The sequence below is a fragment of the Perca fluviatilis genome, chromosome 4 (genome assembly GCF_010015445.1).
Source record: "Perca fluviatilis chromosome 4, GENO_Pfluv_1.0, whole genome shotgun sequence".
Taxonomy (NCBI): Eukaryota; Metazoa; Chordata; class Actinopteri; order Perciformes; family Percidae; genus Perca; species Perca fluviatilis.
The window spans coordinates 12,694,061-12,709,646 of record NC_053115.1 but is presented as its reverse complement, the minus strand read 5'-3'; the positions used below and the strand labels follow the sequence as shown (position 1 = coordinate 12,709,646).

General features: G+C 41.2%; 2 protein-coding genes across 4 annotated transcripts; both read left to right on the top strand.

The window, feature by feature from the left end:
* The first annotated feature begins 1,370 nt into the window (after positions 1-1,370).
* LOC120558158 (trypsin-like) lies at positions 1,371-7,380 on the top strand. Of its 3 annotated transcripts, none has more exons than XM_039799084.1 (5): positions 1,371-1,534; positions 1,665-1,844; positions 4,401-4,461; positions 5,443-5,709; positions 6,856-7,380. In XM_039799084.1, exons 2-5 carry the CDS (start codon positions 1,675-1,677, stop codon positions 7,024-7,026), a joined length of 669 nt encoding a protein of 222 aa, XP_039655018.1. In that variant the 5' UTR covers positions 1,371-1,534; positions 1,665-1,674; the 3' UTR covers positions 7,027-7,380. The 3 variants fall into 3 exon arrangements, with proteins under 3 accessions (XP_039655018.1, XP_039655017.1, XP_039655016.1); XM_039799083.1 differs by lacking the exon at positions 1,371-1,534 and adding an exon at positions 3,137-3,296 and having other exon boundaries at positions 1,723-1,844; XM_039799082.1 differs by lacking the exon at positions 1,371-1,534 and adding an exon at positions 3,137-3,296 and having other exon boundaries at positions 1,723-1,844; positions 4,320-4,461.
* A 1,647-nt stretch (positions 7,381-9,027) lies between these two features.
* Positions 9,028-11,970, top strand: camk2n1 (calcium/calmodulin dependent protein kinase II inhibitor 1). Its single transcript, XM_039799081.1, has 2 exons — positions 9,028-9,793; positions 10,695-11,970. The coding sequence occupies exons 1-2, from the start codon at positions 9,625-9,627 to the stop codon at positions 10,766-10,768; spliced, it is 243 nt and encodes an 80-aa protein (XP_039655015.1). The 5' UTR covers positions 9,028-9,624; the 3' UTR covers positions 10,769-11,970.
* Positions 11,971-15,586: the final 3,616 nt, after the last annotated feature.

The window sequence follows — 15,586 nt, the reverse complement described above, 5'->3', positions numbered from 1 at the left end:
ATATTGCAAAAAAAACATAGTTTCTCATTTTTTTCTATAACCATACATGCTGTAGTCTTGGAATGTCTGCATCTACTCCAAAACAGTGAATGTAATATAATTTGTTATTTGGTACTCAAAATAGCGGCAATATTTTACTTTCTATCCTGATATTGTTTCAGTACGTTTCTGTAAGATTTATACTACTCTTGCATCGGTCTGTCAAAGCTAATGGTTAGCTTAGGAAATGTGTAGTTTAGCTTAGCATAAAGACATAAAGCAAGAAGAAACTGGCCTGGTTCTGTTTTTAGGTTAAAAAAAATTCTGCCTAACAGTGTTTATCTTGTTTGTTTAATCTGTACAGAAACTTAAATGTAAAAATAACTAGTTGTGGCTTTATGGGATTTTCATGCTGTATATTTCTAGGCCAGGAGCAGTGACTTCCTGAAAATATAGAAAAACTATGAGATTGGTATAAATGTTCTCATCTAACTTTAGAAATAAAATATGCGCATTTCCCAAAATGTCAAGCTATTCATTTAAAAAAAATGTAATTGTAGTAAAGTAAGTAAAGTTAATTTACATTCTAAATTAGACGTCACAAAGTGCTTCACAATAAAAGATTGAACCAAAACATAAAGCAGAGATACAATAAAAAGGTAAAGAATAAAATAGAGATAAAAGTAAATAAAACTACACAAAAGCAGGTCTAATCAGGTGACTCTGCCAGACACATTAGTCTGGATAATCCACAGACCTGGCTGTCAACAGTTTTCATAGGGGCAACTGGTATTAAGTCATGTTTCATTGCTATAAAATGAAATTGCATTCACCCCCACTGGGGATAAGTAACTTGCTTAAACATGCTCTTAAAAATGTCTTCATATTGTAAAGACAAAATTTAGGAAAAATATTTCCATTATATTTGCATTTGTAATAACCTGATGTTTGAGGGTGATTGCCTGTTGGTCCAGGAAACACCTGACAGTGGGAGGCCACACAAAGCCGTCTCTCCCATTCTACAGGGTGAAGCATCAATTATTCAGCTCGCTCTAAATGTGGGACAATAGGAGGTCAGGCCAGATTCTCCTCCCATGCTGTGGATGATGCTGATTATAATAGTGATGATGATCAGGCTGATGATAATGAGTTATTATTATTGCGGACACGATGATTCATACTCATACAGAGGAACACGCGTGCGTCTCGGCTGCGTAGAATACCTCTGTGTTGTCTTAACTCGGAAGTGAATCTCCCCACAGCTACAAAACAAAGGCACACGCACACACACACACACACACACACACACACACCCACACACACACACACACACACACAAACACACACACACAGTGGGCTATTGAAACATTTCAGCACGGATAAGCCTGGATGATGACACCAACAGAGCGTGCTGATACAGTATAGATGAACCCGCTCAGCACAGTACTGTGTTGCCATGGCAACATCATAAGGCTTTTCGACAAGTCAGGCAGGTCAGGAGAAAGAGTTGTGATATTGCTGGGATGGCAGAAAGAAGGGGAGGTAATTTTTGAAGGTGAACTTTGTTCCTCTCTTTCCTTTTCAATCAATGCTACAGTGTTGGACCATGGTCCTGCATGTCATGGTGAAGGATGAAATTAAACTCGAGGACAAAGGTTGATGTGACTGACTCTTACTGTTTCCAGAAAGGAGTGGATGCCCAGTGCTGGGCTGGCGGACAGGAGCAGAGGACACTGGTTGTTTGGCTGCAGTGGTTCAGCTGCTGGTACAGTATGGTGTAGGATAACGACCTTAAACCTCCACAGCTATGATGAGCCTGCTCATGTGTTTATGTTGTGTGCTACTGGACCTCACAGCAGTCCACAGTGAGTACATGCTTTTTAGTTTTGCTAACAAAATATGTGTTGATTTATTTAATTTTAAATGTTTGATTCTGTTGCAGTGTAATGGTCTTAGCTTTTTATTTAAATAATATTAAAGAGGTGGCTATTTTAAAAGTTTTGAACATTTTTATTTCAAGGTAATACTTATGAAAGGAATATGACAATTTGGGAAATATGCATATTTGCTTTCTCGCTGAGAGTTAGATGAGAAGATGGATAGGCCTACCTCTCTCGTGTCTGTGCAGTGAATATGAAGCTTAAGCCAGCAGACAGTTAGCTTAGCTTAGCATAACGACTGAAAACCTCTAAATGACAATTCAACGTTTTACACAACAGTTATTTGCCAGACTTCTTGGCTGGGAGCAGTAACTTCCTGGAGTTCCCCCCCCCCCCTCCAACACACACACACAGATACAGACACACACCCCACCCCATATAATGGTAAAGTACAGTGTTTGTACAGATTCAACAAAAGAGATTGTGGCAAGAAAGCAAATAAGCAAATATGCACTAATCATTTCACAGTGTCAGTAGTTTGTGACTACTCCTTAACTGTGTTCTTAAAAACTTTAAAAAAAAATCTTATATATTTACACCAATGGTTACAGCAATGATGTATAGATATTTCCAAGAAATAGTCTTTATGGTTCCCGTCATGTCTCCTACTGTATAGTCTGAAGCCAATGTGCAGTAGTTGAGCTGTTGCATAGGGGCAGGGAGAGCCCCCCATGCTAATGTTTCAGAGCCCAAAGTGAGGTGGTGACACTTGAAGGTCAGGTTATATACGATTACCTTCTTTAAGCAGTGACCTCCCAGGTGACAGAAAATCACTAATTGTCAGCCTGGGTCAATGGGCTTGAAGGGGGGATAAGGAGGGCCTCACTCTTTATGTTCCTCTTTTGTTCACTGATGGCTCTCGCCATCTTTTATAAGATGGACTTTTTAAGCATGATTGAAATCCATACTTCTGGAGTTGGATGTTTGGAGTATTTATGAAAGCCTGAAGGAACCATTCTAGTATTTTATGAGAACATGATGACATATTTGTGACATGTTGAAAGTATGGGGAAAGTAGTTTTAATGTCCACTCTCCATCAGCTTTGTGAGCAACAACTTCAGCAATTGTCAGTCTCCACCAGTCAGTCAGAACTGAAAAGGCTTTTTCGGATGAGAGGAGAAAACATCTACAGTACAGCAATATTAAACTACTCTAAATCGATCTGCCATAGCTCCTTTTTACGCGTTGTCCTGTAAATGTTTTTGTTTCCATACAGGCCATGTGCTCATGCAGGGCCGTATAGTAGGTGGTCACACCGCTGCACCAAACTCCATCAAATACATTGTGTCACTGCAGAGCACCCGGGGCCAACATTTCTGTGGTGGATCACTGGTTCACAGGTACTGGGTGCTGACAGCAGCGCACTGTAACATCGGGTAAGATTTTTCAGCGGTCGTCATCAATAAGCTGAACATTGATCCTTTTTGCTGCTTTTGTTTGGTGAAAAATCACAAAACCATGTTTTGTCATGTTTTTCCTGTTGGGGAGGTTACATGCTTGTTTATGTTTTTTGATAAAGCATACTGGCATATTAAGATGAAGAACATGATAAACACAATACTTACAATGTTAGCATTGTCATACTGACATAATCTCTCATAAAGCTAAAATGTGACCTGACAGTGTTTGAACTTCGCTCAAGGTAAAGGTCAAACTGTTTCTGAAAACACTTTGACATTCTTCTGGCATTCTCATAGTGGACTCTGTAGAAGTCACTGTGTAGGTAAAGCGATATATTGTGAGTAGCATGATCCCATACAGGGCGAAAAGGCAAAACACATCCATTCTGCTTACGGGTAGGAAATATCAATCAACCGATGCAAAGTAAACCTGTATACAGGCCACTCAGAAGTCAAACAGCACTCAGATGCGGTCGAGTCAGCTGACCTTGGCACATTATCAGTGTGTGTGTGTGTGTGTCTATGTCTGTGTCTGTGTCTGTGTGTGTTTGTGTGTGTGTGTGTGTGTGTGTGTGTGTGCGTGCGTGCGTGCGTGTGATCTTGTCTGGATCCAGGATATTGGCCGTATTTCTGTTATAATGCCCCGGCCCTGCCTGCACACAGTAAGCCATTGTTCCCTGACGGACAAACACTTCTGGCTTTATGTGTCTTTGTGACTTTGAATCATGAGTGCCAATTTGTCATGTATATCATTTCACATCACTCCCACCTTCCCTGCCTATTAACATACAATTCAATTCAACTAAGATCCAAAAAATCTTTTTGCAAATATAAAATGTAATTAATTCATGACGTTGAAAACAGGCCTGCATGTGTTGATGTGTCTTCTCTGTCTCCCTTTAAAACTGGTGAGTAATGATCAAATATCAAGGCCCTGATCTACCTAGTTCTATATTTGTTGATATATGTGATGTAAAATGGAAACGCCCTGTCTTTTAGGGCAGAGCACATGATGATAGTGGCGGGCGACTACATTGTTAATACCTTTGAGGGTACTGAGCAGTACGCTAAACCCCACAGGCTGGTCACCCATCCCCACTACAACAGGAGCACCAACAATGCTGACATCATGCTCATTAAGGTACTGCAGACACAGTGCAGACATGTAGCCACACAGCAATGCTTATCAAACTTCACAAATCTAGAGCGTTACATTTAAAATGTATTGATTAATGTGTTTTGTAACATCTATTTGGACATATTTTGTTATTGAGCCACAGTTTGTCTTTTTGGGCTTTGTTCAATATTTTAACTGAACTTTCAACCTGGGACATTAACCTCGTATTAAGGTCTCCTAAATAAATAGTTCTAAGCTCTTATCACTAATGGTGTAAAGGTTTAAAACAGCACCAATGCAAAGGAAACAACACGTTCTGATTGCATGGTAAACCACTGATGTTGGAAACACTTTCATGCAAGGTCATGTGAGTGACAATTATGAAGACATTATTATCAAGAGGAATATTACGTCTTTACTTCATTAGTGTTCATACTCAGAGGTGGGACGATAATTTATGTTACTCATATCTCAGTGATAAAAACGCATGTCTACGGAGCGACCTCTAGATCACCCAGTAGAGTGTGCTCCCCATGTAGCCTGAGTCCTTAGCAGCGGCACAAGTTCGAATCTGACCCGCGCCCCTTTTCTGCATGTTGTCCCCCCTCTCTCTCCTCTTTCCTCTCTTCAAGCTGTCCTGTCAATTAAAGGCCATAAAAAGCCCAAAAAATAATCTTAAAAAACAAACAAACGAAAAAACACGTCCATCACACCACCACACCATTTATATTATCTTAATGACGCAATCGCAATAGATGCGGCCATGTAAAAAAGCACCTTTTGTTCTTTCTGACTCAGTTGGCAAAGCAGTGTATGTAGTGGATGATCATTTTTTGTTGGTTTGTCACTACAAACCCATTTCTTGTTGATCCACTGTTAATATAAAAATACTGTCAAAAGTTTAATAATAATCGAGATAATATAGCATATAAAAAATTATATTTCACAAGATAGTTGTGAAAATTTTTTCCTTCACATGCTGCTCTGAAACTCTCCTCTGTCCAGTTGCGGGCCCCCATGGTGCTGAACAAATACGTCTCGCTGGCACCTCTCCCCAGGCAAGGGACAGGAGTGTTTGAAGGCTTGGTGTGTCGGGTGTCCGGGTGGGGCTACAACAATCTAGATGGAGGCCAGGCCCCCTTCACCCTGAGGACGGTCACAGTACCCATTGTTTCATCTGCAAGGTGTAACAGCAGTGAATCCTTTAATGGAAACATCACGGCAAACATGATCTGTGCTGGCTACAGGACTGGAGGAAAAGATGCATGCAAGGTAAAGGGGACGAATACTATATATCATAAACTCTTTCGCTAGTACTTTTTTTTACAGTACTAGTACTTTTTTTAACAGTTTCTGCTATGAACTTCTAGTGGGCATTGCACATCATTGGCTGCCCAATCTGCCCCATTGTGACACCCATGATCATTTGATCATTGAAAGGCCATTAAATCAATTTTGAAATAATAAATTCTCCAAGGTACCAGTGTGTCCAATAACGCAGGGTGATCCTCTTTTCATCAGCTCACATCAGAGCAAAACAAATTAGACAGTTTTGGGAAGCTCATCACCATGACAGTATATGAGGATACTGTTCATCATATCAGTGTAGGTCCAGCTACAAGCTTTTATTAAGCATATGTGGCAGTCCACCCACAGGAATTGTATTAGTTATGATAGTTTCAGAAGGGATAGAAAAGCATCCTTAAAATAGCACCAGGACTGAAAACCTTGCCTTAATTTTGAGGTACAGTCATTTGCTACAGACAACAGCATGCTCTGATTTGGCTATTAGTATCATGAAAGAATTTCTGCCCCAACCTTTGATGTGAGTTGAAAATTACATGAAATCCAATGTGTGATATACCAGTAGGCTATATTTTGCCTTAAGTAAAGAGCTGAATGACTAATTAAAATGTGCTATATTTAACCCTGCCTGCAGTATGCAACTTTGTGTGTACGCATTTCCAAGTGGCAGCTAGAGATTATGATTTGGTGAATCCAATCCACACCATCCTGTGAGAAGACAGTTTTGTTTTTTACGTGTTTGTCTTTTTTCCCGTATGCGTAAAAAACGTCAATGCTGTTTGTACAAAAATGTGACAAATCCACAGTTAAGCTAATGTGATTAGAATAGCATGTCACATGATGAAGGCACATGCCATTTTATGACATTTCACATGGGAAAGATAAGATAAGATCTAATTGATTAAATGTCTTGCTTGAGACAATAAAGTAGTGACCTAACGTGGCTGGGACATCTAGACACAGGATGCAGAAATTCTTCTTAAAACTACTCTCAGTATAATTTAGTGTAGCACCAATCAAGGACATTGAAATGGCTTTTCAGTAAACTATGAGAAACTCAGATCATTCATTTTTTTATGGTAACTGATGGAGGGTGTTGTCTTGTCCTTGCAGGGAGACTCTGGCGGGCCACTTGTGTGTAGGGGGTGTGTCTACGGCGTGGTCTCCTGGGGCAACGGCTGCGGTGATGCTAAGTTTCCAGGAGTCTACACGGCTGTGTCCAAATTCCGCCGGTGGATAGACCAAACCATCTACGGGTCATATCTACGCTGTACCAAATACTGATGAAGATAATGATACAACTAAGATAATGAAAGTAGCCATTTCTGCAGAAAAAATTAGTCATTCCCCTGAAAACCTTTGTGCTGACATGGACCAAAGGTGGTTCTGTGGAAAATATGCAGAGCTTCCTCTGACTCACTGCTCTAATTATTCTGAAAATGTTTTCCATACCAATATAATGGTGATGCAGCTCATATTCTCAAATAATCTAGCTGTAGCTGGTCTCTGCCTGCTACAGCCATCGTAATATCCACTACAGTGGGCACTTTATAAGCCTTCTGTATATGTAATCCAGTAATGTGAAGTTCATAACATGTAAAAAAAATACTATTTTATTGCAATAAATGTTCAAATATAGAGAATGTGTGCAGTTGTGTCAGAGTTGACTGGTGAATGTCTACAGTCAATTTTAAGTTTGACTTTGGCACTCATAGTTCATCAATTCTTTTTAATTAATTTGTGCATCAGTGCACCCTAAAGACACTTCTTACTTTGAGCAGTGATGTCATACATTAGACAATAAGACAACACCTTCTGCCAAAGTTAGAACAGCTTTGCTTATTTTACAGTTACAGTTAGTCTGTCAGTTGTTGCCTGTAGATGCTGTCATTTGTGTATATTTTGCCAGGCTACTGTCACTCAAACCACAGCCATGCAGGCCTGATGGAGAAAATGATCAGATTTTTTGAGTATTATTCTTAGTCATGAGTATTTAATGTTATAAAGAAATACTTCAAATGGGAAACAAAGCACGTCGCCAATTGTTTTGGTAAAATATATATATATATATATATATATATATATATAAAGTAAATTAACCATGTGCATCTACAATGTTCAATATGGGCAGTTTTGTTAAGGCTTACTAATGGATTAAAGTAATTAATACAGAAGCCAATTCTTATGACAATATAACCACACATGATAATATTTGTGAAACTGAAAGAGTTGAGATCATCTGATATGAAAGGGGAGCCTCTGATAAAAATCATGGCTACTGTGAGTCCACAGGGAGTAGGTGTGTCATGTCTGCACCTCCTCTATGAATAGTCGACGGCATATCACAGTTAGTTATGCTGCAGGCTCAGATCTCACCTTTCGTTTCATTGTCAAAGTAATGAGAAAGGATAGTCTATGTCAAGACTTAATACCTGTCCATTGCTCCGTGTCCTTTACTGTAGGCTATATCTGTTTCGTAAGATCCCTTTGTGCTGCTGTTACAGAAGACAGATTTACCTAAACACAGCAGACAGCAGTGGGTGGAAAACTTAAACTGGATCCTGTGAGGTTTGTGGACATTGAACTGTCTATTGTGGATCATCATCTTGTCACTTAATGTCATTTTAGGAATAATGGAACTGATATAATCTGTTGTGTTTAAAAAAAAGAATAAAACAACTCAATAGAGTGGCCAGTTAGCTCAGTTGGTCGAGCGGGCGCACATATGCAGAAGTTTCTTCCTCGACGCAGAAGGTCCAGGGTTTGAGTCCGACCTGTGACGGTTTTCCTGCATCTCTCTCCTTTGATATGTCAGCTTTCCCATCCAATAAAGGCAGAAATGCCCAAACATTTTAAACGAAACAAAACATCTCAATATGACGTTTTACAAAGTAATCTGAATAATTTACTGAGTAAACCTGAAACATCATCAAATCCGGAACATGGATTGATCGGATTTGACAAAGCAAATATAGCCTAGAGAGAAGTTCCCTGATTCCCAGGTGTAGCATCTTCAACTCCCATCCAACACCTCCATATTGATATTACAGTTATCTAGAAACTGAGGTAAAAACAGTGCAGGCCCTCAGTATGAAACTGGAGCGCCATGGGGCCAACAGTCACATCTCGACTCATATGAAAACACTGCCATCCTCTGGTGAGCTCTGACTCAGTGGACATATGTCATGCTCAAAACCTCGCGACCAAATAAATCGCCAAATTTGTAAAATTGTAAAACAGGTTGGAAGATTTCACATCTGTAGCCTTAGCCTACTCTCCGAGTGGTGGCGCGTAAACGACGTACTCCATAGATCTGTATTGGTTTATGTATGTGCCACCCTGAATATAAAGTCGCCATTAGATTGCATCTAGACCCTGGAGAGTGGAGCATTGGTACACCGCTACTCCAACTGGAAGCTTCTCTGGGCTGCACCAGAAAACCCCCGTACAGTTCCCTCGCCAGGGCTCCCCGGGATCCGTGTTTTGCATCGCTCCTCAATTTGCATTTCTTCCTCAGATTTTCCGTGCGACCGGTTCAGCCGCTCGAATCCAGCGGGCGCTCCACGGCTCTATTGTACGTGCGCCTCCATTTCCAAAGCAATACGCGCGGAGAAAAAAACACTCTGGAAATTTTGAATAACGTTGCTGAAGCTTCACGAGTGTGGAAAATTGAGGACATTTTGATTTAGCCTACTGTCATTTCTGTTGCGTACCTGCGGAGACAGACACGTGTCTTCGGGGTAAACACAAAGGGCTCGATCGTGTCTGCAGATTGCATTATTTTCTTCACTCCTTTTGTTTGTTATAGACGACCGAGTTCTCGCTTGGCGACGAGCTATACATTTTAGTTTGTGCGCCTTGTTGATAAAGACGCATTTGGAGATGTCGGAAGTGCTGCCTTTCAACGAAGAAAAAATGAGTCATTATGGAAATGAGGGCGACGAGGGACACCTTTCCTTCACCTGTCGTCTTCAAGACACCAACAACTTCTTCAATGGATCACAGAACAAACGTCCGCCGAAACTCGGACAAATAGGCAGGAGCAAACGGGGTAATTATACAATTAAGGCGTTTTCGTTTGTATGGTGATGTGTTGAATGCGCACATAGGTTACTAGAGGACCATCGTTAAGGATGGCTCCGTGTAAAGCCAGAACGGCAACACCTTTTCCTTGACACGGTCTTCAGTATAGCGTAATTTCCTTTTGTTTGCATGCGTGTGGGATGTATAGGTTTTAAATATTCTATTCGCATTGCAACACAAGTTGGATGCGCAGTGCGTGTTGTTAAATGCCTTCTGAATGCTGCACATCATACTTGTGCTGAATGTCCCCTCCACCCTCAATGAATGGTTGGAACGATTGAGATTTATATGGTTTTTAATTATGATTTTTGTGTTTGCATGATGCATTCAGGCTGTTTGTGTTTTGGCTTTTGTGTGTCCTGCATTCCTGATAAAAAAAATCAATGAGATGGTCCTTGAACATTGAGGCTCACTTGTGGTGGCACATGCATGCACAGGCAGACGCACAAATGCACGTGTAGTGCACTGACACAACATGGACTAACATGGCAAACACACGGCAAGACGCGTAAGAATTGCATCTGTAGGTGCCCAGCAAAACCATGCGCAGAAATTGCACATTTCACAAATGTGCATCACGCACGCACGCACGTACGCACACACACACACACACACACACACACACACACACACACACACACACACACACACACACACACACACACACACACACACACACACACAATCACGCTCATGGTTATCTTTCTCTTTTTGCATACTCTTACTCTCGCATGCACACAACACTTCTGCTTATACAGTGCAGTGCTTATGGTTTTGGCCTTTAATGCCCGTCTGTCACTTTGTGGTGAATGTTGGAGACGCCACACCAAGATGAGCCTCCCTCATTAACTCTCCCCTGTCATCCACAGTTGTGATTGAGGATGAGAATGGCGACAATGAAGCACTGAAAAATGGAACAGAGAAGACCCCGGCAGAGGCTTAGAGCGCTCAGCTCAACACCCCCCCCCCCAAAAGACACTCTTGAAATTTTTTATGGCGATATTTACCAGTTTTAATCCAAAGACACTGTATATAAGCACTTTCTCTCTTGTGGCAGCAAGCAGCACTTCCACGCCCTCCTCTCCCAGTCAGTCACGGCCATCCGGGTGACACACACTGGCAGGGGCGGGAGATGGCAGCGAAGGAGACCCCCAGGTGGACCCCCCCCCCGACACACACAACACACACACAAACACACCCTCGATTGCAGGGTTTCGCCATAAATCCAAAAGTGGGAGAAAACAACAAGAGGGGGGTAATAAGGTGGTGGAAGGAGGGGATGCTGTCGAAATGCAGAAATCAGGGACAGGATACAGAAATGAATCTAATATAAAAACTAAAGCACACACTTCTCCTATATCTTATCAATCAAACAAATGGTACCATTATTTCTGCTCTTCATTTTGATCGAGGGCAAATGAATAACAGAGTTTGTAAATATGGAAAGGGTAGCCCATATTTTCTTGCACAAAGTGGAAAGCGGTAAACTGGTTTGTTCTCTGTGTTGAAGACTTTATTTATTGATCCTTTGGAATATGTCTTTTGCAGTGACTTAAAGCCAGAGGGAGTGGTCTTTTGTATGTCGAGAAAACTTGAGTGAATGGGAGTGACATTTTTTTTCACTTAACAATTCTTGATGTTGCCTGGGTGTTTTTTGTTAACATACTTTGCAGCTAACGAGTCATTTATATACAGTGTCCCCCAACTGTTTGTAAGCTTCCCAGGCGTTTACCTGGATTGGTTGATACTGTAACTTGACTGTGTACACACCCTATTGATAAACTATTTATATTGCATTGTGCATTATCGTGTGTGCCAAATCTCATGAGGAATTATACTGTACCAGACAACTTGTTCGTTTTTTGTGCTTTATACATTTAGTCATACAATTCAGTTGTTTTGTTGGGTCGCCATTTTTTAGGGCTCTTTCTTAAAACACTGAGATACCAACTCATGCATGGCAAATATGAAATCATGCATGCACGGCAGAAGTTCTGAAACTCTTGTGTATTCTTGAAGCACCTCGTATACAGCTTTGAATGACAAACCTCAAGAAACAGTCTTAATTCTGCATTGTACTGTATGATTCACACTGATTTGTACAGTGGCCTAATATCTTGTAATAAAGATTATGATAAAGTACTATTTACTGTTTAGTGTTGATTGTGGTGTAAGGAATAATGTACTTGATGTTGCTTTTTTTTTAACTGTTTTAAAAACTGTAGCAAAAACACGAAAATATAGTTTTGTATCAGAAAGGTGAATACACTAGCAAATAGCTTGGCTGACCTTTTGCATATGTACTTTGTACATTTTCTGCTGTTGTTATTAGATTGGCTATCTAGCTGCCAAGGAAGGTCAGGCAGCAGTTTCCACTGTGAGAAAGTAGCATCCCATTCTTTGGAAATATCGCATATGGAAGGAGACAGAAAATGGGAAGAAAGATGAGCAAATAATCCCATCAAGAATTTGAAATTCACACTCCTGATTTGTTTAAAGGAGAGTTAAGACACTTGGCTTGGACAACTGCGCAACAGACTACGATCTCAGAAAGTACAGTATTGCAAATGATTCTGGGGGCGGGGGGATGTACAACACTGCTTCCCAATGCAATAAATGTCTGTTTGCATCTAAAATCTCAGCTCTTCTCTTTAATCAAGTCCTCTCTTTAACTTCGTTGCTAGAGATGCAAATGGTGCAGGGGCACCAAGGCGTGAGGAACACTAATGAGACGTGACATTTCCAACTCTGCTGTGGTGAGTAAATGATTCATGTTGTGTGACGAGCCTCTGTCAGTGTACGACATCTTAAACCCGGACTGCCGGGATGTGTGCTGGGAACATACATGCCGCAAACACACACACACACACACACACACACACACACACACACACACACACACACACACACACACACACACACACACACACACAACACACACACACACACACATCTGTTTTAGCTCCAACTGCAGGCGAGACTAACATATTGCTAGTCTCTTTCCCTCCCCAGTCTTGACAGACATGAAAGGGGCTGCCTGGGCTGGGTACCATGGTAACAGATGCACCTTGCACAGTCAATGGGTGCTGCGGTGGGTTTCGGTGCAGAATAGTCTTCCCTGAGCCTCGGCTTGATACCATCGCTATCTTTAATGGAATGTTCTCCTTTCTCTTATCTCTGCCCTCTTCTCTCAAGACCCCCTATTCACTCAGTGGCGTGACCGCATTATCCTGCCAAAATAGTCCCCTCTTCCAAGACAGCAGTCGAGCATGACGATGGTGCCTACTGCAGTCCCTCACACAGAATGAGAGGATGTTACATTTATGGAGTGATATGTTCTCTGTGTGGTAGATCCTTTAATCCAAAATGTTGAAGTGAAGGCGTGATGTGATCGGACCGAGCTTGGCTCTGATCAGACTTGGGTCTCACGGTCAGATAGTATTCACATACAGGCAAACCTGTAGGACGTCACCAGTAACAATGCAGAAAATCACAAAAACACATTATAGTATTAGTCCTACCAGAATTATCCTTTTGAAATGCTATTTGTGCTGCACATATAATTTACATTTATTTGCCTTTCAATCAATTTAAAGGTGCACTGTTTGTTTAAGTTCTGTGGCATTTGTCGTTAAGTCCTCAAGATTTTTGAAAATCTTCTCCTTTCTACATTGCGTAATTGTTTCAAGCCAATTCTGTCCTTTCATGATAAGGGAAAAGTAGTTAATGCCTTCATTACATCCAGGCTGGACTATTGCAACTCCCTTTATCACAGCCTTCCCCAGTCTTCTTAGGTCGCCTATAGATGGTCCAAAATGCAGCTGCAAGGATGTTGACTGGTATACTAAAAAATGTAAGGACATCACCCCAGTGCTAGCCTCTCTTCATTGGCTCCCCGTCAACTTTAGAATCCAGTTTAAGACCCTGCTGATTGCTTTCAAGGATCGTAATGGTCAGTCACCACCTTATATCACAGATCTTATTCAAAGGCACTCAGCCCCGAGGTCTCTTAGATCTGAGGACAAATCTCTCCTGTACGTCCCCCGATCTCGACTCCAACTAAAAGGTGACCGAGCCTTTGCAGCTGCTGCTCCACGACTGTGCAACCTGCTGCCTTTATATGTACTCCCTCCATTTCTGTTTTTAAATCTAGGCTAAAGGCTAAAGGCTCTAGGCTTTTTACTCACAGGCCTTTTTAACACATATCTTGTTCTGTTATCATGTCTATAATTCTGTAATTGTAAATTGCTGCTTGTTGTTGTCATATCAAAAGTATTTTTCTTTAATTTTTTTACATCCCCTTAGTGCTTCTTGGCACAGCACTTTGGTCAGCCTAAGCTGTTTTTAAATGTGCACTAGAAATAAACTTGATTTACTTACTTACTAAAGTTCATCACAGAGTATCCAAAAGTGCAGCTCTTCATTTCTGCCTGAGCCACAATCTGCTTATCTATTTTATGATATCCATTTACATTTTATTGATAAACAGGTCTAAGTGTCAAAGTGCTGAGTCAACTTCACAAAGACCTCCTAGCTGTCACATCTCCCTCACTGTTGACAGCCTCCTCGTGCATTTTATCAGTGATAAACCAGGAAGACATATTTCTCAGTTCATTTAGATAATATAGCACATATCCAGCTGACATACACAACACGTTCATAGATAAACATACAGAGGTCTCAAATGCAGGTTATGTGTTTATCACACAAACCCCCAGACAGTAGCTGCACACTTACATGCTCGAGTCCTAATGCTGTTATCACAGAGATGCAGCAGATGTTGCTCACCTCAGGCTAAACAAATAAGTTCAAATTCAAGCTCAGACTTGGGCCGGGTGCCCATCTCTGCGAGAAGAGGCTCAAAATTACACTGAAAAGTGAAGCGATCCCCATTATTGTAATTTATGTAAAGGGAAGCTCTCTATTACCATGGTCAGTCACTGTTTGGATAATTTTGTGGCAAATGGGTTTTGTAGTGAGGACTGATGAGAGGCTAATTACTGGTGCTGTGAAAGGGGGCAGACGGAAGTCAAGATCTGGGTAGCTGTTGGTTACATAAGCTCTGACAGGTGTAGAAGAAGAGAAAGAAAGAGGAAGGATGAAAAGGAGAAATATGAAGGATTGAAAGAGACAAGGGAGATAGAGAGGTGATACCATTCATTGGTCGCTGACACAAGGGGGGAAAACCCCACCCTGCTAGTCCCTGTTAGCTGCACATACACACAAGCTAAGACGCTGACTGTTCACACAGTTGTCATTGAGAAAACCCAGTGCTATCACTTCTTAGAATCCTGAATCTGACCTTTGTGTTGCCGCAGGGAAATACCCGCAGTGACCTCACATGCTGAACCACTCTCTGGGAAAACCACCTCCTCTCTTTCTTGGCTCGGATCAATGGGCTTTATATGATGCAGTAATAATATGTGTACAGCATGCAAATGGTGAGGCAACATTTGCATTTCATTCCACTACATATGTGCATTTTGTGTGTGTGCGTACATGTGAAGATGTTAGTGTATTTATTCAGATTTTTTGTGTGTGTGTGTGTGTATGTAAACTCAATTGGCATTGGGATCAGGTATTCTCTTGCTGATTCAGACTCTGCTGGGAATTCACAAGGGCGACAGCTGATAAGAGGGAAAAGGGAAATGCAGTCTTGGTTGCAGTACTGGTTGGAAAAATAAACGAATATCCCTTGATATCCATTTACATTTTATGGATGAACAGGTCTAAGTGTAGACGCCACACCAGAATATTTTCT

Coding starts and splice junctions, on each gene's coding strand:
- LOC120558158 (XM_039799082.1), top strand. CDS start 1,787: ATGATGAGCCTGCTCATGTGTTTATGTTGTGTGCTACTGGACCTCACA. Junction 3,297..4,319: donor GCAGCGCACTGTAACATCGG/GTAAGATTTTTC, acceptor CCTGTCTTTTAG/GGCAGAGCACATGATGATAG. Junction 4,462..5,442: donor CTGACATCATGCTCATTAAG/GTACTGCAGACA, acceptor TCCTCTGTCCAG/TTGCGGGCCCCCATGGTGCT.
- camk2n1 (XM_039799081.1), top strand. CDS start 9,625: ATGTCGGAAGTGCTGCCTTTCAACGAAGAAAAAATGAGTCATTATGGA. Junction 9,794..10,694: donor AATAGGCAGGAGCAAACGGG/GTAATTATACAA, acceptor TGTCATCCACAG/TTGTGATTGAGGATGAGAAT.